We start from the raw sequence: 22,974 nt of genomic DNA, 5'->3' as shown, positions 1-22,974 counted from the left end.
AATCGGGCTTTCTCTATGAACAAATTATTGACATTTGAATTGCTACTGACAGAAATATTCTAAAAATTGAAAGGGTAATTTAATATCAATGTGTTATTATGTTGATAGCTTGGATAGGTAACATCTGCCTCATAAGCAAATCGACTTCTTTTATTGCGAGAATTTGATACAACAAGTCTTGTTTTATTGCCACCGTCCATTCGGAAATATCATTATATCTAGCATTGTTTGAGTCTTGCTCTTGTACATAAATGCGATTATTGCAATGAATAAAACTCAGAGCCATTTAGCTAAGGCTTAAGCCAAGGCAGTTTCTAACATAGATATGTGTCGGCACCAAAGAGTTGGATGGCACAAATTCTCGTGGATGCTCGCACTGACATCCTTCCCCATTTCATGCCAATAACTGCTGTTTAAGGTCACTCACAGGGACGGACTTATCAGGGGGTGTTGGGGGTGTTAGGGGCTCGACACCTCCAAAATTTCTGCATCATTCGTTTAATTTTGCTTTGATTCGGTAAAAAAAAATTGGTAACCAGTTAAGTAAAAAAGGGGCCAAGATTTTACTTTAAAAACCCTTTCATCTTCCTTATCTTTAAATTAGAAATGAAATCATAAAATTGGTGTTACCATAATTTTCTAGGCACCTGAAGGGTGTGGAACAAAAGTCAAATCGTCATCTATCACCCCCCCCCCCCCCTGATCCTTCTGCTCAAAATACCCTGCTCATTCATTTCATAATGAAAATCCTGAAAAATATATGCAAAGCTAAATATAAAATGGAATAAATCTGTTGATTCATAACAAAAAACAGCAAGGCAACTATATCACCAAAGATAAATAAAAGTTGTTTCAAGAAAAATTTGTATACCCCTGCATTTTGCAAACAACGAATAAAGCTGAGACTCTTTATACGCAGAAAGATAGAATATCTACGAAGAATGATAAAATGTGCTCAATAACTTCCCTCACATAAGAAAATTAAGTAAAATTCCTCCCCAAGAGAATAACGTACCCTTGGTGATCGCTGTTCCTTTTTCCATCTCTAGTCGTTCATTTACCAGCTTATTCGTTTCTAAGTTTGATTATTGCTAATAAAAGAGATGCACATGGGCATCAAACACTGGGCATCAAACATATGCACGAAAACTGTCTGAGATCTCACTCTTTCCAGCCCAGGCAGAAAGTTTGTGGACTTCGTCGGTATATAGAGGCAAAATCAAATTTATTCTTGTTATGTAAGTTCCTGAGAAAGCTAGAACCCTGCCATTATCCCTTATGATTTTGAGAGTATGAGCTCCCCCTTCTTTCGCAAAATTTTACTTTTGGATATTCAAGATCTCAAACATTACCCTCATAAGCATCGCTTTGGAAGCACATTGTTGCTGAAATTGATAAAAATGCGGTTCCTAGTTTTATAGCCTCGATCCCTATTTTAACCCCATCCCCATCCTGTCTATTATGTTTGAAGAACTTTCGGTGAACAGCTTGGACGGTGGGCTTGGCTCATGATGAACGTGGGCAATAGCCTACTAGGTTCACATAATAGCCGCATCAGCGAAACTGGCGTCACTTCTTCGTTTCGAAACATCTGCCTCGTTCCCATATAATAATCTTCGCCGATCAAAATTCCATTGCTGCAGTCAGAAGCATCATGATAAGAAGAGGTGTGCAGGGAGGAAAACAAGATGAAACAGACCGTTTGCCTGCAAATGTCATAGTACATGCATGAATCGTTGATTTGAGTTATAATACAATCAAGCACGGATATCAGAACTGTTTGAATGCCATTCGTCTCTGACAGAAAAACAAATGGGGCACAAAGGAAGTAAGCTCTCACAAGATGAAATTCGCAACCTACAAAAGGCCACTTACTGTATGTTGACTAAATCTTTTTTTTTCGTTTTCACCCAATTCTCTTGAATTTTTTGTAACTGATATTAATAATGTTGGACATTGTGCTATGCTAATACTATAGTGAAACCAAAATAAGGACTATGCTGGCCTGTTGCTTGCTCGTCTTGTTCCATAAATAAATCAAAGCATAGTGTGCTAATTGAATTTTTTCTAGCATGTGGCGCCCACATTCTACCCCCTTGTTTCCTACTGAGGCTTCGTTAGCAAAAACTAGGAAAAACAACCTCATGGTGGCCTTTCGTGATCTAGGTGCATTTTATATAATTGATTCACTTTCATTTTTCGTTACGGATTTGAATGAAAAAATGTACGAAACGAAAGTATGTTTTTGATCAAATTCTGCATTTATAAAACGAAGGGTTGGGAGAATTTCAGTTTATTGTTGGATTTCAGAATCAAATTTTCACATTTGGTTGTCCACTCAAAAAACTCATGAAACATCAAATGGAGTATTTGGTAACCTGCATAGCTTTCTAAAAATGTTGTTTCTAATTGACAATGCATTATTCAATGATGTTATCAGTGCCATTAACTTGCAATTATCAAGCGCCAATGATAACTATTGTTATTGATTGAAATAAAACTCATTAACTGTGTTCTTTTTTGACATATTTCCTAGCCAGAGGTTAAAAAGATTTTATATCCTCCCAAACTTGTAATTAAAGCAGCATGTCTGCACCAATTTTCGTGAAATTATTTGGACATTTGACAGCTATTATGATAATCGTAAACCATAGCCCTTGCAAGACCCTGTTGATCCAATATTATAAAGTATTCAGCTTTTCAAACAGATATGAGTTGTTAGCATGGCCTTTCCATTCTTCCAGCCCTCAGTTTGATGATCATGTATAAATGTACTTTAAAACTTGATTGCTTGTTGTTTGATTTGTATTTGAAACCAATAATCTATGTTTTTGTTTCAAGTTGACAAGAAAGAATTGCAAAAATGGTAAGTGTAGTTGCATTCTGCTTTTTAGGAAATATTAGGATATATCACTATGAACGTTTTCTTAAGAAAATAAAATTATGAAGACAATAGCAATGATTAAACTAACAATTTTATCCTTGACCAATGAATCATTTAAAATGGAGCAACCATTTTTCTTAATGGCCTTTTTGTCTAATTTCTTGTTCTGTACATTTTGCAACTCACCATCATGGCATTTTAAAGTCAAATCAAGGATGATTAATTCCAGTTGTAAATTGGACTTATTATAAAGCTTTCCTTGTGCTGATGTTTGTTGGGATTTTTTGATATAATCTTCTTTGACAACAGTGTACACTTGATCATAATATTAATTGATGATTACACACCACAAACCTACATTTCTGGTCAAGATCTGTAAAGTACTCAATACTTTAATAGCTCTTATCAATAATTTATAGAAAAGTTTTTTTGTCTGTCTTCTAAGATTTACTTCTAAAGTTGTTAGGTTTGAAACATCTTCTGGTTAAATGAATCTCATAAAGAACTGATTTGGGAATTTGAAATACATTTCTTTCATGAGCTTTAGAAAACTTAGAAGATGACAGGAGAGATAAAGTAGTTCTACTATGAATTTTAGATGACACTTGAATGTTTCTGTTGAACATCATCAGATCAAATTATGATTTAATACCCCCTAATTTCTATCAATTTCACCAAATTTTCAATTTTGTTAATGTTCTGTTCTAGGTATAGAGATTTCATGAAGGACTGTCCATCTGGCCAACTTCATCAAGATGTGTGTTGATTAGAATTTTTATTCTTGCTTATCAATGTGATATGTATTCACTCATCATTTGCCTACCATATGGTCAGAAAAATTCACCCCATTCATTAAAGCAAAGGTTTGCACATGTTAGTTACAAAAGTTTTAAGTTTAGATGCTTTGGTTTAAGGTATAGGTAATTAAGAAGAGCACACATTTGATTGACATGAACAAATTGATTTCACAATATCATTAACTTAGAAATGTGAAATAAATGTGAAAATGTTTCAGCTGTTTTAGTTTATTGAGACCAAAATAGATTAGTGGAAATATACTTTCAGTTTTATAAGAAGTTGCTTGGCCAAATTAAGCAGATGTCTGATGGCTTTTTATTCATTTGTGACAAGGAACTATCAACATTTTTCACTTTTGTCTTATGTTATAGGAAAATGTATGGCTCATAAATATTTAAACACTATAAGAGCTGCTTTAAATCAAAACTGGCTCCCTGTACCAAAACAATTGTTCTCAATTCCAAGACAAACCTGCCTATTAATAAACTTTGAAGAATATTTCTATCTGAGGCCTTATTGCCCAAAGACCTGGTCATTTTGACAAGCTAATTGACACAACCTACAACCATTCACTGATTTGTTATATAGTTCTACAGGCATATTATGTTTTGTCTCTACAGGACTAGTAATCTACATGCAATTATTTTAGGTATTAGTCTTTAATATAAAGCTGTACATTTAGTACTTTAGATGGAAGAAGACTCTAAAAATATCAACTTAGGAGGTCTATGGGTATGCTGTTCTTGTATCTATTCAAATGCTGCTAGTTAATCAGCCTCTTAAGATAGATCTGTTTCAGACAACATTTTAAGTCAACAACTGACTCTTAGGTAGACAACATATTATTTCCAAAAAAAATTGCATATACTTTGTGTCTATATATTTTAAAAACGTTGCCTGCTGATCACATTAAATTTGAAAACTCAGAGTTGCAGCTAAGAGCTGTCTGTTCTATAGACAAAAGCCTGTACAGCTTTGCCTATATGGAATTGAGCACTATATGACAGACCAGTAAAACAGTGATTTTAATGACATGTACATCTACATTTAATCAAAAACCTTTAAGTAATTCTTGACCATTTTTGTTAGTAATCGAAAGAAACCTATTTATTACAAAAGTGTTGATAAAAATCCAGTTATCATAGTTCTGAACTTGTGCAACAAAGAATTCAATGATTTTGTAGATCAAATATCAGTCAAATTTCATAGGGCTGCTGTAGCTATCTGTTCAATAAAAGCGGCATATTGCTAATCAGAATTATTGTCTTAGTCTAAATTGTCTTCATTAAGACTTAGTGGATTATGAAAAGATCAGACATTGCTATATTGTTATGTCAATAGTAGGATGCCCTTTGCCTGGTTGAAGAATGAGACAATAGGATTAGTTAAAATTCAGCCAATATGGACCTAAATCTTATCCTTTTTAAAACACATCTGAAATGTCTAAGCTTGTTAAACCAACTGTTATTTTTTTAGTCAAAACAGATCTTTGATTTGTTGTCTCACTAGCTATGATATTTTTGTAAACAATGACATAAATTTTAGGATGCATCATTCCAGCAGTGACTTGTTTTAGTTCTAGTCACAGCTAGTTTGATTTAGAACAAGGTAAGGTCAAAATCTGCCCTTCTCTTTACCTCTTCAGATGTTATTAGTAAATTATATATAGTTGGTGCAAGTCTGTCTTTAATTTGTTATAAACCCATTGCTTAAGGAGTCATCGTTGTAATAGACATTGTCTTTCTGCCTAGTTTTTACTGCTTAGTTGGTAAGGCGTTTCCTGCTTCATGCAGATCTGCATACCTTTGCAATTTCGGTACTATTTAAAAAAATTATCTTCATAGGAATTCGAAAGAATTTACCAGCAGTTCTTTCCTTTCGGGGATCCATCAAAATTTGCTGCTTTTGTTTTCAAAGTTTTCGATAAAAATGACGTAAGTGAACATTTTGTTAGTCTTTGCTTGATGCAATTTGCTATTCCTCTACGTCATTTTAGCACTATAATTCGATTTTATTATTCAACCTAAGGCGTCGTAAAGCCAAATACTATGACAGTGTCTTCGAGTTTGTATGTTTTCAAACGTTTTAGTGATTGAAATATTGAGGATTATTGTTTCTAACAACAATGAACGCGAATGAGGTACCCTTTAAATGACAATTCGGCTCTACATCTCTGACCTCTGAAAGTAGCCTCAGACACATCCTTAAAACAAATTTTCTACACAGACATTGATGAGTCTTTTTCCAGTAGTGTACATCTTCATATGCGTATTTTTGTGTTTTTGCATATTAATTTTTCCTTACACACCGTTAAAAGCTAACGATTATGAACTATTGTTTCTTGGGAACTGGAAAGTCGTCACTCTTTTGTTTTCGGGTGTTCTAAAGCCGTCATCTTGCTCATCTTGTTTATTCATAATTTATTAGCACAAAATTCATCTCTTCTAGGATGGGTCTATCAGCTTCACCGAGTTCATCACTGCATTGTCTATTACGTCACGCGGAAGTCTGGACGAGAAACTTGAGTGTAATTACAATCTTCTAATTACGTCCTCTCAGTAGATGCATTTATGAGTTTATCAGCGTTTATGAATTTTCTAGTTTATGTCATCAAAGCTTAGCTTCATTCATTTTTTTAATCAGGTTGATCCATGGGCATGCCACAGTATTTTTTGTTACTTTAATCCTGAATCATTCTTAGAATCCATCATATATTATGAGTCATCTTGAAATCTGTTTATTCCAGACTCATTCTTTAGACATACTTCATTAGTCACTATGCAGCCAGTTTGTTTATAAACAATTTCATATCTTTATAGTTAGATGAAATTTGCCAGTCATTATGGCGCTTTTAAAAAGAGCTGTGGATAAAAAAATCTTGAATGTAATTCGCGTGATGGTTTTTTTAAAAAGTGGGGAATTCAGTTGCTTCATTGAATGTTAAGATAATAAGCAATATTCATTTCTTCTTCATGTCAACAGGCCCCAACATTAGTTTAAAAAAGGGACATGGTAGATTTTTGATATGATTATATTTGATCTACAGGGGCATTCTCGTTGTATGACTTAGACAAGGATGGTTACATCACAAGAGACGAAATGCTTCATATTGTCGAAGCTATATATCGTATGGTGGTAAGCAGATATCATTCACCTTCGGCAGCCTAATTTCTGTTCGTTGAAATGTGCTGCCTATAGACTGCCAGAAATACCATCCAGCGATTTATACTAACCTTCAGCAGATTGCTACATCAGTTTGAGCTAGAAAACTTCCGTCTTCACAGATATTCATTTCCGGGAAACAAAATTAGGGTTTAGGGAAGTTAAAGGAAAGATACAAAATTGAGGGAATTACGAAATATTGTTTGTAGCTAGTTTGTGAAGATTGAAATAGCCTTTCCACTAACTCAATGTGGTTTTCTACAGTTATTTCCTAAATAAGATTCCAATTTCGAAACCGCGTAAAAACCGCGCCCAAATCACGCCCTATTTTCTTGGTTCTCTGAAGAAGGTTGTCAAAGCTTGATGAAATTGTCTGGAGAAAGGAGGAGCACTTTTCTGAACAATGCCTGTTGCTGTACTTTATGGATACAGTAGACTCCCGTTATAGTCCCACCAAATGTTGCTTGAAAATTGGTGACTGTGAATGGAGTGTGACTGTAAAAATTTAATAGTTATGCATATTTGGGTCTAAATTTTATGTGACTGTAACGGGTAAAGTGATTTTAAGTCGAGTCGGATTTCATTTTGCAGTATGGTGACTGTACTGTTATGTTTTCCGAATCTAAAAATATCCATTTGAATTTCAACAGGGTAAAATGGTCGATCTGCCAGAAGACGAAGATACACCGGAAAAAAGAGTAGACAAAATTTTTCATAAAATGGACAAGGTGAGCCGTGCTTTTACCTGGTCTATTTGTGTGGTTATGGGCTGTATGGGCTTCTAAACATGATATCCAGGTGCTTGCTCTGTTTTCAGAATGAAACCCACGAGTAAGGGCGTGCTTAGTAGCAAATAAATCATTTACATTTGAAAACTCACTTAGCCAAAGCATTGGTTAGCAGGTTGATTTAAAGGTTGGTGAATTTTGAAAAGTGAAGTAAGAATGGCATGGATGTCATGTTAAGCTCTTTGTGCGAATGTAAGTTAGAAAAACTGGAATAAATGTCAGCCTGTACTTTTTAAGATTAAAACCCAAGTAAATAAATCATAGGGAATATATTTTTCTAGAATTTAAAAAGGCAACGTAAAGATTTTCAAGTGGTCCTTATTGATATGATACGCTTTTGTAATCAGTCGCTGTTCAAATATTCTTAAGAGGTTTTGATCTTGTCTAAAGATGAGACATAGCATCTGCCTATTGATTTAATCTTTCTCAGAGAAGATTGACTAATATGTGTTAAAATGCTTTTTTAAGATAAGCAATTGAAATCGACGCTAACCAACAATCTATAATCACCCATCGTAATTGTCACACGCGCCTAATTAAAGTTCTAAACCCCTCTGCTTCATTAAAAATTTCCATCCATCATGGAATCTGTGATGCGGTCTTCTTGTTTTAGGTTTTGTACAAGCTGAACCGCAAATGGGTTGATTATACTATGATATCTAAATCCTTACATAGCCTTGAATGAACTTTCGCTTTAAAAAAATGAATGAGATTTTGGCATAACCATAAAAATAAACAAATCGGATATTGAGTGAAAGGCTGTTTGCTGGGTAGGATAAAAACAGAATTTGATCCTGTGGTGCTTATTGTTTTGGTCAGATGATTAAAACCACATGAAATCGCCAAAGGAATGTTCCATTGAACTGTTGAGCTTGCTTTTGCTTCTCGTCGTGTGTGTTTCTTATACTTTAGAAACGAAAATGATAGAACTAAACTGCTGATCTTAACCGTATGCACATGTTTTTATTGACGTGAAACCTGTTTATAGAAGACGCAAAATGATTTTTCTAAAAGGCTAAATAGTTAGGCAGTGGACTGTATGTTAGCCATTGAATAAACTGTTTGGGGACTTCCTGATGCGCCCTTAGAATGCTTTTGCAAGAAGTAACTCAATTAGCACAATGAAAAAATTGTCCAGAGTAAAGCTGCTTTGCCAATTTGTTCAGGTATTTTTTTTCGTTTAAAACTATAAAGTGAAACATTGAAATGGGAAGCACCTGTGATACGGGAGAGCCTACTGCCAGATGGCTGCCTCTACAAGATAGCAATAAATATTCTATTTCCATTGTTATCGGGATGCATGCATTAAAAGAGTCTTCGCTATTACTGACGATAATACGTAATGATTGATGCTTTTTTCAATTCAATTCAATTTTATTCGTATACTACAGAAGATGAGTACTATATTAAAACTGTTAAATATGCGACCCAAGAAAAGTATAGACTTATCTAGCTTGGGCCGTTAACAGAAGGTATAATTAGAAAAATAGAAACATAACAGTAATTACAATAACGGAAACAAGGTTGGCTATATACTTAATAAACTGGAACAAGATAATGTAGCATGTGGATTACGTTTCCTTTTTTCTCATTTTATAACTTTAATATTTTGACAGCATTTGCTCTTCAAGTGATAACTACCTACTGTTTGTAGTTTTTCCTTTTTGTAAAAAATAATTGTTATTTGTGGTTCAAGTATTAAATAGAAATGTAGTAGTTAATTATTGCTGTGAATGAAATGTTTTGAGTTTTTCTTGAGTTTTTTTTTGATAATGTAAATTTCTTTCTTTTTTGTATCGTTTATAGGCTTTGGGTGCGTAATGACTGATACTTAACTGTAATAAATAACGACTGATACTCAACTATAATGCATAATGACTGATATTTAGCTTTATTGATACTAGAATGATACTTTAATGATACCTAAATGATATTGTTCTCTTGCAGAATGATGATGGTAAGCTTACGATGGAGGAATTTAGGGAAGGGTCCAAATGTGATCCATGGATTGTTCAGGCCTTAGCAATTGAATTACCGGAGCAAGACCTCGATGGGGACGATAAAGGACGATGAGTATTTAATGAGCGATGGTAGCACATCAACTTTTTAATAAAAATCTGTATTTTGCACGCATTTACTATGTAATTTCACACACTGCCCCATGTTTGTCATTTGACCCTTTTGAAATATTTATTTCATATAGTGCGTTTTTGATTTGAATTCAAATAGTATGAATATCATCTTTTACAGCTGTACCCCATTTGGCAAAATAAATCCCAGCTGTACGCAGCATTCCTGACATCTTCTGCCCATAAATATTATTTTTTGCTATTTGATTTATATATCAATAACCATTATTAAGATCTCAACATTAATGATATTGTAATATAGCCAGTTCTATACAATTCTGGCTAGCCCCTAAAATACTTATTTATATCATTGTTTTACATGGAAAGACTTGATGGGGCTTTCTTTGAATTGAAGATGCCATCTTCATGCTTAGCCGCTTAATCGCTTAACCGCTATATGTGCTAACAAATTCCTAGAAAATTTTCAATGAGTTTCAATTACATAGCCATAATGTAAAATATCATCCCCCAAGCAATGTATTTTGTCAAACGCTGCAATTTTGATAGATAATTTTGAAAAAATCAGCGCATTGTTAAAAAACAATTTACAATTAAAGATAACCTTTTTGCATCTTATGTTGTAAGCAGCTTTAGCCTCCTCTAATCACAAAAACGTCCTTAAAAATACTTTCAATAGCAACATCTTAAAACTATCCCCGTGAAGTTGAACGTCAACTTTGCATCGGAAAGTAAAATTTTCTTTAACTTCGCTGAGAACTGAAAGAGTGTCTCTAAAAATAGTTGAAATTGTTTTTCTGATGGAGACTTTTGATGAGAGTGGGGTCAGCTGGCGAGTAAACCTTACAAACTCATTGCCATTTTTTCTGAACTCGAGAGAATAAATCGACTCGAGCGGATCAATGGGATTTTCTAAAGATAGTGTGCTGACAATGCTCAAGTACTTAACAAGGGGCGAGCGTAGTAGGCGTCTAAGGCTTTTGGTCCTTTTCAACTTTTTCCATAACTTCCCTGCTTGAACTCATTGTGAATATTAAACTTCCTTCAGAAACTACTCTCCCTTCTTATCATTCCCAAAATTCATTCAAGTCGAAATACAGTGGAATTCTTTGTACGTAGCTTTTGTTCAGTTATCGCTTTCAATCTTATTTGTTCAATGAAGTTTATAAAGCATTATGTTAGTTCTTAAGCTGTATTTGTTTGAATATTTAGAATCTTATGCTCTTAGTCATACGAACGAAATGTATTAAATGTATTCATTGAATTATTCATCTTCTTATGTACTCATGCTACTTCGCTTCTGTTCTTTTTGCCAGCTCGGTATTTCGAGCTTCGATCAAACCGGCTGCCTAGTTTCCAAGACCGGAAAATTTCAGCGCTTGTTTTCAAAATCACCATTATGCTTATTCGAAGTAAGAAATTTACTGCCTTAGCTCAATGGGGATATCTGTGGATCCAAGCCGCGTAATTCTGCAATATTGCACTTTATCTTTAAATTTTCTTGCCTTATTATATTAAGGACTTGCCAAAACCCATACAGCCATTCCAGATATGTTAATTGGATGTCATTTTCCTGTCTTGGGCCTTATACGTAATAAGTCGCCCGCAGCTTCATTAAAAAGTGCTCTCCTTTATACATTGTGTAGCATTTTCTTTTCTAAGAGGTATTAAGTGAAAACAAGCTACTCTTAGAAATTTGTCAGCTGTTTCCGCAAATAGCAGTTACGAAATTCTTTGAAACTTTTTAGTAACCCGCCTTTTCGGTATGGCAGTAATAAGGAGTTTAACTCATATAACTGAAGTATATTTCATAAATGCTATTTTATCCGCCAATGTAGAACAAGAGCTTTCGAATCAAAGAAGAGTGTGAATAAACAAAATACCTAACAGGCAAGCTAATTTTATTATCCATTATAGAATTTTAAACGTGAAATATTCTTACATTTATGCAATTTGTTTATATCCTACGTAAGCATCTTCTTGAATGCCGTAAAGCAAACATCAAGTGTTTTTATATCGATATTTTTACTCTTCATCATTAAATGTGCAGTACATATAACATTTAGATGATTGATATAAATTCTTTCACAGTATCTGCCTTCTTGTAATTTAAAAAAAGGATTCCGCCTAAAGTTTTTGTTATATTTTGTTATGTTATTTTTTGCACCATACTTTACGGAGAACTTTTTTGATGGTATTTATGTCATTTTACAGAGAGTATAATGTCTCGGAATAAACTAAAGATCTCTCAGAACTGCCTTGCACAAAAATTATGAAATACAAGGTAAGGCTGTTATTTAAGTCTTATTATGACACGGAAAGCTCAGTATATTATGTCATTTTTGGTATTATTGAAGCCTCATTTCATTTCCGCTACCTAGGTTGCAAAGCATTTCTTTCGGCAGGGCTGTAAGGGAACTATGGAGACTTAAGGCGTTACTAGAGAAACATCTTTCTGTATTACCTTGTCACTCGGCAATAGTACGTTTTTAGGAGGTACTGTTTTGCGAATCATGCACGAGAAAGTGAATACTATTTCTGATCTTCCCCCGTTTTCCATTAATTTTTGGCGAGTAATGTTTAGGGGTTGTCATTCTATGTCAGTTTTTTATGCTAGATTGGTAACGAGAACAACGATGTTACTAACGGGGACAGCTAGTATTTAACCGGCTCTAAAAACTATCTATCTTCTAAATCTACCTGTGCATACTAAATTGCTAATTTGAGATTTAATGATTAAAATAAAAGCGATTCAGCTTATCTAAGCTTTCTTGGCACAAAGTCAAGCAAAAGCTGATCGTCCATTTTACCATACACCCTTGGACTGTTTCTCCCGCCAACATCCTTCCTTAACATCTCTGTAACCTTTTCTCTCAAAAGTTGAAGTTCTTCTTTCAAACGCACATCCATGTTCTTTTTATCATGCTCATATTTGTCTTCTATAATTTTCACTTCCTTTATATGACTCTGCTTCATTTGACTTTGCCTTGACTTGTTATCAATTATATTACGCAGCAACTCTCGGATCATCATTGCCATGTATTCTTTTTCGCCAACAAATTGATTTTCTCTAGAGCTTATTTCTTCATCAAATTTTCGTTCCATTCTGTATCGTTCATTTTCAAGTTCCTTTAACCTTTCATTTAGCTCGTTCACAACTCTGTTATTTTCATTCATCATCTTTGAAAACCTATTCATATGTTCACTTTCCATATCCTGTTTCTGTTCCTTTAATTTTCGCTCCAGTTCATATCTTGACTTTTCCATTTCCTCTTTCATTTCTTCTTCCCAATTATCTCTCTCCTCATCCCACATATCCAGTAATTTTTCCTTTTCTTGCAGGTTTGATCTGATTATTTCTTCAATTTTTTTCCGGAATTCCTTTTCTAGATTTTCCACCAGAAGTTTCTGCTCCTTTTCATTCTCCTTTTTCACCAACGAAACTTGATTTTTCAGTCGTTTAATTTCATTTTTCATATCATTCGAGTGTTTGATCACCTTAACTGACTCGTTTTTCAGTTTCTCATAATCCTCCTTCACGTTTTGTAGCTCTTTATTGAGTCTTTCAGCTTCAATTTTAACTTCAATGTTTTGTGACAACTCAAGTACTTTTTCTTTTAGAACAGCATTCTCGTCCTTTGCTATTAAATAGTTCCTTTTTATAATTTTGAGTTCCTCTTTTTCCTCTATTTCCTTTGTTAATTTTTCCTGCATTTTCATATACCTCTCTTTTAAGGTTTTATTTCTGTCCTCCATGTCTTCCATCCTCATTTCCAGTGATTTTATTTCGTTCTCGCGTCTTTCTTTAATTTGTGTTAGCAATGCTTCTAGTTTTCTCACATCCATTTTCAATTTTTCATTTTCCCTTTCTCTCTTATTAGCATTTTCGCTTTTCTCGGCCAATTGTTTCTCAATCTTTTCAATAAGATTCTTTGCATCAGCTCTTTTCATTTCATTTCTGGCTTTTGTATTTTCTACTTCAAGTTCTAATTCGCTAATTTTGTTGCGTAAACCCCTGCTTTCTCTCTGAAACTCTGACATCATCTGGCTCATTTCTACATCCTTTTGATTCAATTTCTCTTTCATGTTTGCGCACTTTTTTCTAATTGATTCATTGTCCAGTTCTTTTGCTTGCAAATCTCTTTTTGCAGTTTGTAATTTCTCTTCATAAACTTTTTGAATAACTTCGTGTTCTGGATCAATTTTCCCACCCATTCTCGACTTTCTTTGCAGAGACTCTTCAAGCTCTTCTATTCTTTCATCTTTTTTGTCAATACCTAAATTTAGTTCTCTATTTTTGTCTTCAAGTTGTTGTATTTCAGCTTCTTTGTCTTTCTTCATTTCCTTAAACCTCTTTTTAAACTTATCAAGCTCGTTGGCGTTGCTTTTCAGCTGGTTTTCAGCTTCCTTTGCTTGGTTTATGCAAGCGTTCATTTGATTTCGGTTTTCACTCGTTAACCTTTCAATTTCATCTCTCTGTTGTTGACATCGCTTGTTTATTTTGTTCAGTTTTTCTTTCAGGAGCGCGATTTCATCTTTTTTTCCTGAATTTTCAAGATCCAGTGCTGTCTCTTGCTTTCTATGACGAGCAAGTTCTTCTTGCAAGTTCTGCAGCTGTTTCTCGGAATCCGTCAGTATGCTTTCTTTTGCCTTTTTTACTCGATCAAAGTTCCTCTGAAGCTCCTCATATGCTTCTTTCTCTTCGTCAAGTTGAAATTCTAGTTTTTTCAGTTTTCTATCTTTGCTGAGCATTGTTTTTTCAAGTTGTTCTTTTTCTTTCTCTGAATTGCTTTCTAGTCTTGAAAATTCGTCTGCCCTGCTTCTCAGTTCTTCGTCAAACGCCTGCTTCTCATCGAGAGTTTTCTCCCTTTCTTCCTTGAGTTTACCTTTTAGTTGATCCAAGATCCCTAGCAACTTGTCCCTTTCCTCCTCAAGTTCCCTTAATCTGCCTAATGCTCCATCATTTTCTCTCATTGATTTCTTTATCTTATACTCTAAATCTTCATTCTGCATTTCCAGATCTTTATTGACAAATCGTAACTGTGCTTCTGAAGTTCTATGTTCTTCAATTTCTCTGTTTTGTTCATTAAGCAATAATTCTAGCTTTTTATTTTTCTCGTCTAGCGAGTTTCTCTTCTGCTGTTCCAGCAAAATTTTGTCATCCAAAATTTCATTAGCTGATGAAAGACTTTTCATCTCTGCAAGCAAACGTGCTGTTTCAATTTTTGCCTGGTCTTCTTGCATGGCTTTTCCGTAAGGGGCGTCCTTTTCACCTTTATCATTGAATTCTTCGACATCTATAGCTGAATCAGATTCGTTTAACAAGACTCTACTCTCACACGCTATAATTTCCTGTTCTTTATCAACGAATGGTTGCTTCCTGTTCTCTTTTTCCTTTTCATTTAATTCCAGTTGCGTCTTTAGTATTTGTATTTCGTCATTTAGTGAAGAATTCTTCTTTCTTAAATTACTTACATTATCTTGCACTGTTTCATAATCAGTTATCACCATTTCTAATTCGTTTTTTAATTTCTCATTTTCTTGTGCCAAGTCATTATTATCATCCTTTATCCTCTCCAATTTTTGCTCCATGATAACTTTTTCATGTTCAATCTTCTCAGTTTTATCTTCTGTCTCTTTTAGCTTCTTTTTCCACTTCTCGATATCCATCCTCAACTCTTGACATTCAGCTAAGAGCTCTTCAGATATATCTGCCAACTCACTCTTCTCAGTTTCAAGCTCATCACACTGTGCAGTCTTTCTTTCATTTTCAGAAATAAACTCTGCAGCCAACTTCATGATCTCTTCAACAGCTGATATCTTGTCAATTTCATGTTGCAAGTCATTTGAATCTCCTGGCTCCTTTTCTTCTCCAATCAAGTCTTCTCTCGTCGGGCTCATGCTCTGGATATTTTCATTTTCAATCTTCACAACCCGTCTCCCCTTTGTCTTCAGCTCTTCTTTTAACTTATCTAGCATCCTGATTTGATCTTCCATTTCTTTGTTCTTATTTCGTTCAGCATCAAGTTGACCTGTCAGTGTAGAAATTTCCTCATTGTTTTTGTCAATTTCTTCCAACATATATTCTTCATTTTTGTGAAATTCGTCATTCAAAATTTCTAATTCCTTTTCTAGTGCTGAGATTTTCTGTCCCAAATTATCAATAATTTCATCCTTCTCTTTATTCTCCTTTGCCATGACTTCTAGTTTTTCTTCAGTTTCCTCAATATCGCTAAACCCACTTGTTGAATTTTCTAATGAAGCTACCGTATCTAAATCTTCTAAACATCTGGCTATTTCTTGTTTCTTCAGTTCTAGGAACTTCCGTTTCTGTTTATCATGCAAGTAATCTTGTCTCTTATCACAAATACATTTTGGTAGGTTAGTATTTGCCAATTCGTCATCATACATTTTATATATGTCATTCAACTTTTCAATAATGCCCTTTCTTTCATCGACAAGCTTTTGTAATTGTCCTTGATCCTGAATCTCGTTGACAATCTTTTCTCTATTCTGTTCTATGCTCATTCTTTCTTTTATTAGGTCTTCTATCTTAGATCTAAGGACATCATGAAGCTCATCAGCTTCTATATGCTTCAGGTCCTCTCTTTGTTTATCCTTCTGTGCTAAGGCAGATTGCTTTTCTAGTTCATTTTCAATCGCAACTACGAAACCTTCTATTGTCCTGTCAACACCGTCTAATGCTTCTAGAAACATGTCATATTTCTCTTGCACTATATCTCCGTCAGTATCTTCACTCGTAATTTCACTATAATTTTCAATAATCTTCATTTTCCTCTCCAGATCCTCTTTCTTTTCCAAAATACGTAGCTTCTTCTCAAAATCCTTCAATGCATTTTCCATGTCATGTATTTTCTGTATCACTTCCATCTCTTCTATTTCATCCTCTTCATCTGTATTTTTCTCGGTCAAAAGTACTTCAGTCCGCTTGTCCTCCAAATCCTCAATCCTGGCTTTAATATCAGCCATCTTTGCTTCAATGACTTCCTCACTTTCCTCGTCTGACGTGAGCCCTAAAGCATCAACTGTCTCACCCGTTTCTGTGATTAAGTCGTGTGGCTTGTATTCACGCAGAAATATTTTATCATTTTCAACCTCATTCTTCAAGGTCTCTGTTTCATCATGTATTTTTTTCATTACAGCCAACAAATTGGGGCTTTGTACACGTTCGATCTTTTCCAATTGACCACCGCTTTTACGCTCAAGTATTCTTGAATCCAGGGACTGTAATCTCTCTTCCAAATCTTCTCTTAATGAACTAGCATTATTAGCTGTTAACTCTCTCTCAGCTGTATATCTTCGCTGACCCTCTTTTGTCTTTAATGCAAAGAGCAGCCTCATTGTCAAATCTCTTTCTGCGAACAGTTTCTTCAAATCGTCATCCGTTTTGTCACCAGTAGCATCTTGGGCACCTTTGAAGCTTAGCAATGCGTCAACAAACTTGTTATCCAGATCTTTGATCTTCCTGTCGATCTCAGATATTTTACCCAAATTATTTTCTCCTTCATTTTGTAAATCCTCATTATTGACGTTATGAACATAATTTACGATCAATTCTTCTCGTTTATCGAACAGGCTGCTAATTTCAGCATCAATATCATCTCGCAGTTTTATTTCATTTGCTAGAGAATCAGTTAAACCTTTCCAATCAGCATCTGGCTCTTTGGTCATAATAATTGAATCAAACTCTTCCTTAACTTCTCTTATGATAGCCAATATTTCTTCGCTATCAATATCACCGTACATTGCATCTTCTCTAGATTCACTCACAATGTCTCCTCTGTTTTTGGCAACGTTCTTGAGTGCAGGGTTTTCCAAAATGCTATTCAGCGTATGAAGCTTATCATCAATCAAGTTTATTTTCGTTTCTGCTAGCTTCTGCAGCTCCTCGAAATTCATTTGCTGTTCGGACTCCTTCCTTCCTTGCTCTTGTGCGTCGTCCACCGCAGGTATCATAAATCCATCAATGATTTTTCCAAGCTGCTGCAAAGCACAGTGCAACCCTGACCTCTGTTCAACCATGTTGTTCAAATACACTTTGTTAAATGCCAGATCATTGTCAAACTGGTATCCTTTACAGACTTCATCTATTTCTTCTAGTGCGTCATTGATATCCAATTCTGTTGATTGGATCATATCCTCAAGAAATCTTCCGTCTCGTTCTGTAAGTCCTCCCAATTTATCAAAATCTTCATAATCTTTAGCAAGTCTTTTACGTTGCAGTAGATACCTTTCTAGCTCCTGTTCCTCTTTACTGGCATCGCTGCTCCCAGCAAAACTCCCAATAAGTTCTAAAATAGCTTCTTTTTCGCCCTCATTTTCAATTTCACCTTCGCCTAATATCTCTTTGATTTCTACTTCAGTTCTTTTCCTTTCAAACTGTAAGTCACTCAAGTCTTTTGTCATATTGTCCTTCAGCCTGGTTAGCTCGTGCTTCACACCTTCAAGACTTTCCTTCATTCTATCCTGTCGTTTCAACACAGTGTCTAGTGTCTTGGAGTCCCCTTTCGCATCCTCGATCGTCCTTCCCATACGATCAATAGAAATCTCTATCGCCTCTATTTTGTAAAGCAGCTCTTCGGCATCTGAATCTTGCAAATCGCCAATTTGCCCCTCTTTCTCAAAGGTTTTAATTCCTTCTAAATCGTTCATCACCTGCGCTATTCCTTCCTTTAGTTTAGCAAGCTTCTCTTTCTTTTCTTCTAATATTTTACTTTTCTCTTCATTGTCACCTTCATTTTTGCTTGACACCAATACGTCAGAGGCATCCCTTAACACTCTATTTACAGCATCTAGACGTTCCTCCATCTCTGCTTTTATTTCGTTTGTTTTGGTTTCGTATCTGTTCTTAAACTCTACAAATTTGAGACCGTTTGAGCTGGTTATATCCTTTGCCAAATCTTGAGTATTCGCTATTACTTCTGCTACCCTTGCCTTTTCACGCTCAAGCATTTCACACAATTTTGTAACCTTCTCGTTGGCATTTTCTCTTGTTATTTCCTCTGGTTTATTATCCGTTACCCTATGCGCTTGATTATTTTCTGTGCCTTTAAGTGCAGTGTCAAGCAATTCTGCTTTAAGATTTTCAATTTGCTCCTCGATTTTTTCAAGTAATTCATTTGTTTCGTTCCTCTCCAATGATCTGCTTTTAGCCTTGTCCACATTTTCATTCATTTCTGCAATAGAGTTCTTCATTGAGGAAATAGCATCTTTTAAAAACGGTATTTCTTCTTTTCCAATGTCCATGGCTTCTATTTCTTCGTCAGTCAGTTCCAGCTCATTTTTGATATTTTCCAGTTGTTTTGCATTCTTCAAAATAGTTTCATCATCAGAAGCTTCCACGTTTTCACCATCTATTGAAGTCTCTAAACCATTACTTAAGCCTAAGGTTAACCGAACTTGACGTCCGTTTACCGCCCGATCACTGCCTGGTATTTTCTCTTTTTGCTGTTGGTCACATTGTCGCAAAAGTTTGAGTTTTTCTTCGATTATTTCATCTACCTCCACCTCAGTAGGCACTTGATAACTCTTCATACCGTCTTCATCCTTTCTTATTTCTTCTGCTGCGTAAAGCTTAAGTTTTTCAAGCATTTTTTTCAGCCTTTCTGTTTCACGCAGATCTTCATCGCTTACACCATTTTCCCTTTCTAAATCCTTCTTTAGTTCCATGCCTATTAGTTCTATCTGCTTGTCAATCTCAGCAATTTTGTCGTCAAGGTTGCCTAAAACCGTGTCTCTATCGTTAGCTAAGAAGCAGTTGTTAATTGCGTCATTCACCATCACCAACTTCTTTTCAAGATCTGCTATTTCTTCTTGCTGTTCATTGGCATCACTTATCTCATCAATACGCTGTTTGATAAGTTCATTTAACTCATTTTCTGTTCTTTGAGCCAATACTTCATGATCAACAATTAAATCATCTGTTTTCTTGGCTTCATTTTGCAGATCTTCCATCAACCTATTTGTGTCTGTTCTTTTTACATTTACTATGTCGTTTATTGCATTTGTGACATCTGCGGCTGCGAGCTGTTCCGATAGCGTCCCTTCCTTCTCTTTGTATAGCTTTAACAAATCAGCTACCGTTTTATTCTCAATCTGCAAAAGCTCGAAATCCTTCACTTTTTCAATTGGTTTCTTTTGCTGTGTCTTACTGTTTACTATGGCATCAAAAAGCTCTTCCCCAATCCCTTCCTCTGCTTTCGTTAATTTGTCTCGCAACTGCCTTTCGTTTTGCCATCGTGGAATGTCAAACGTCCTGCCAAAAATTACCTCATCGAAGTCCTTTGCGTCTCTCGCGTCACCTGCTTTCTGCAATAGCCTCTCATTTTCTTTTGCAAGCATTTTATTAGCTCGATACGCATGATCTAATTCTTTCTGCAAGCGGAGGTGGGTATTTTCCGATGCAGCCATATCTTTCTCCTTGTTCCCTTCAGTATGACTGCCCGCCAGAGACGGATTCGTTTGCAACATCGTATTTTGTTGTCTTTGGCCTAGCATGAGCCGCAGATCATCTAGCTTCGAGTTCAGCTTTGCGTCTGCATTCACTTTATTCCTTATCAATTCAGCTAACTGTCTGTTGCCAACCTCTTTTGCGGGTGCCTCCTTGCCATTATAGATTCCATTGTCGTCGGCGTAAGTCGGATCAAATTCGGCCACCTGATGTTCAACCGTCCCAACACCTTCACTCGTTTCTTGTTTCTGACCATTCTCTGAATGATCAACAAATTCATCACCTTTATTCTCCGAGTCCTGAAGATTAATAATTTCACCATTCAGGTCTTCAAGATCCCTTTCAATTTTATCAATTTCTTTGCAGAGCTCTCTACATCTTGTTAACCGCGCTTCCCCTACATCGTCTTCATATTTTCCATTTGCTGAAACAAAATCTGCCAAGTTGTTAAAATCTGTTTGCATAGCTGCATACGTTTCCTGCAGGTCATCGCTTGCGTTTTCCGAGACACCTGGTATTTCATCAACGTTCCTGACATTCTCCAGGAGTCCAATCACTAACTGATTCTTATTCTCCTCAATCGTATCTCTTATAACTTCAGGCAACTCATCATCGTTGATTTTATTGTCGACTAGTGATTTCGCCAGCTCTGTCAATTTTCTTGGAAGCTGGTCACTTTTAAAATTGTCATGATATTGTAAATCATCGTCGCATAAAGTTTCACCGTCTTTGCTAACAGCTTCAGTTTCATTTATTTTCGAAATTTTCAAAGGCAAGTCCTTCTTTTTTTCATTACTAATCTCATCATTTTTCTTTGTTTTGCCTTCATTCTTTTCTTGCTCGTCTGCCAGCTTTAGTTTCATTTTCTCTATAAGATTTTCTTTTATAGCTTCGATTACATCAGGTATATCTTCTTCTTTGATCCTATTCTTGTTCAAATTGGCACCTTGGTTTTGGAGGAGCGCATCGAGCTCATCCGGTGTGATTTGAATATGCTGTGAAACTTGCTCGATGATTTCTGTTTGTGTTGAATTCGTATGAAAATCGCCAAATCTTCTACTATTGTATTCATCTGTTTTGATTAATTCTTGTTGCTCTTCTGACTTACTCTTCCTGTTAATAGGTTTATTTTTTATATTATCTTCTATATCCATCATACCATTTTGAAGCCTCTTCACAATATCTGCTGCTCTTCTTTTGTGTTCTTCTTCTTCTTTTTCTCTTTGGTGTAGAAAATCTTTAACTTCATTTTGTCTTTCTTCAATCATTTCAAATGACTTTCCCATTTCCTTTTCAATTTCATTGCGCAACTTTTTAGCTTCTTCAACCGCCTCCTCTTCTTTATCTTTCGTCATTCTCAGTTTCTCAATGTCTTGAGTGTAGTCTCTCTTCGCATTTTTCTTTTGCTTATCCATCTTCTGGTTGTTTCCCTGTTCAAATACAATTAACTTTTGGTCTTCAAGCTGGTTTTCAGCTACTAATTTTGCTATGCTTCTACTTCTCTCATTTAGCAACACATGACGAATATGTCTATTTGCAAAAATCCAACGGGCTTCGTCATATCTTATCTTTTATCCATGGGTGTTAGAATATAGATCACTAGTGTGTAGTTTGTGAGCACTCATCTCTGCCTATACATGGTATTTTATAGGCCTACTGTTTTAATTTAATTTTTTATTGACCTGCTACGCTTAATGAAAGGACGCTCAAACAGAGCATTTGTTTTCAGTTTTCGTATAAACTGGTAGCTGTTATTGCATTTAAAAATCTGTTCGTGCAATGTGCTTTGTTTTGGTGATGTGAGAATGCTGGCTTATATTCTTAGAAAATGACGTCACAATTTTTAATTGACATTTGATACTTTGGTCCTGATAGAATTATCATCGACTGAATGCATTGATGGTATAATACAAACCTTTTTTGAAGGTGTTTCTCCTATGTAATCTTTCTAGGATTTCATTAGATTAGTGATGATACTGGACAATTAATCAGTTTCCGTGTGTCTACCTTTTCTTTCCCAGAAGCCTAAACCTTCCAGCCTTCAAGGCTCGTCTACTCATGAAAACTACTTTAGTTAAAAGCATGTTTAAAAAATAAGTCAATTGACTGTAGAAGATTTTTGGCACAGCAAATTTACAGAAGCATGCCAATAGACTTCAATAGACATCAGCTGGTATGAGCAGGTACTACGTATGCTTTACTTTCATAAAGATTTAATTGCGGCTAATGGAACATATTAAAATAATTCATCGAGGACCTGAGCTTTCTTACCTCAACGCGAGATTATTTAAGATACAATGAATGATTTTTGATAAGGAATTATAGGGAATTGTATCTGACAAGAAATTCCTAATTTGATTCTAGAAGTGAGTTTTAGTCTAAAACCCTCATTTGCTTGAAATCAATTTTGAAGATGCAAAACAAGTTGGGGGGAGGGGGTGGTGGTGAAACCGTATTTTAATTGATACTCTTTAATACCTGTTAGTTTCTAAGTATCGTTTGACATCAAAAAGAAAGCTATTTGAAGGAAGTGAAGACAATATGGTGTTTTCAATTTTTGTTGAGACTTATAGCAGTAGAATTGAATCAATTTTTTGCATAATGGTTGTAGGAAACTAGGGTAAACCTGGTGCCAATTTGATTCTTAAAGCATATTCAGCGCATCAAGTTCTCGGCACGCCAAATTAGAAATCACGACTTACGTTTATAAGCGTCGACTGGTGGCTATTACATATATAGCAAACAACGAAAAGCTTTCAAAATCAGAAATGTGAAATCTCAATG

At 35.2% G+C, this 22,974-nt stretch overlaps 2 protein-coding genes across 2 annotated transcripts; one reads left to right on the top strand and one right to left on the bottom strand.

The window, feature by feature from the left end:
* The first annotated feature begins 1,605 nt into the window (after positions 1-1,605).
* On the top strand, positions 1,606-11,011 carry LOC135693438 (neuronal calcium sensor 1). Its single transcript, XM_065211929.2, has 8 exons — positions 1,606-1,876; positions 2,842-2,866; positions 3,593-3,641; positions 5,527-5,616; positions 6,131-6,209; positions 6,729-6,817; positions 7,495-7,572; positions 9,580-11,011. The coding sequence occupies exons 1-8, from the start codon at positions 1,813-1,815 to the stop codon at positions 9,703-9,705; spliced, it is 600 nt and encodes a 199-aa protein (XP_065068001.1). The 5' UTR covers positions 1,606-1,812; the 3' UTR covers positions 9,706-11,011.
* LOC135693439 (uncharacterized) lies at positions 10,636-22,340 on the bottom strand. The gene has a single exon (XM_089111523.1). The coding sequence runs from the start codon at positions 21,603-21,605 to the stop codon at positions 12,477-12,479; it is 9,129 nt and encodes a 3,042-aa protein (XP_088967649.1). The 5' UTR covers positions 21,606-22,340; the 3' UTR covers positions 10,636-12,476.
* Positions 22,341-22,974: the final 634 nt, after the last annotated feature.

Source organism: Rhopilema esculentum, chromosome 11 (genome assembly GCF_057945365.1).
Source record: "Rhopilema esculentum isolate cy_ngs chromosome 11, ASM5794536v1, whole genome shotgun sequence".
In the NCBI taxonomy this organism is placed as follows: Eukaryota; Metazoa; Cnidaria; class Scyphozoa; order Rhizostomeae; family Rhizostomatidae; genus Rhopilema; species Rhopilema esculentum.
Note: the sequence above shows the minus strand (reverse complement) of the source record. Positions and strands in the feature narration are given on the sequence as shown.

What these genes read in the sequence shown, in the direction of transcription:
- LOC135693438 (XM_065211929.2), top strand. Translation starts at nt 1,813, where the DNA reads ATGGGGCACAAAGGAAGTAAGCTCTCACAAGATGAAATTCGCAACCTA. An exon ending in CCTACAAAAGGCCACTTACT is followed by an intron (nt 1,877 to 2,841) that starts GTATGTTGACTA and finishes TTTTGTTTCAAG; the next exon opens with TTGACAAGAAAGAATTGCAA. An exon ending in AAGCTATATATCGTATGGTG is followed by an intron (nt 6,818 to 7,494) that starts GTAAGCAGATAT and finishes GAATTTCAACAG; the next exon opens with GGTAAAATGGTCGATCTGCC.
- LOC135693439 (XM_089111523.1), bottom strand. Translation starts at nt 21,605, where the DNA reads ATGGATAAGCAAAAGAAAAATGCGAAGAGAGACTACACTCAAGACATT.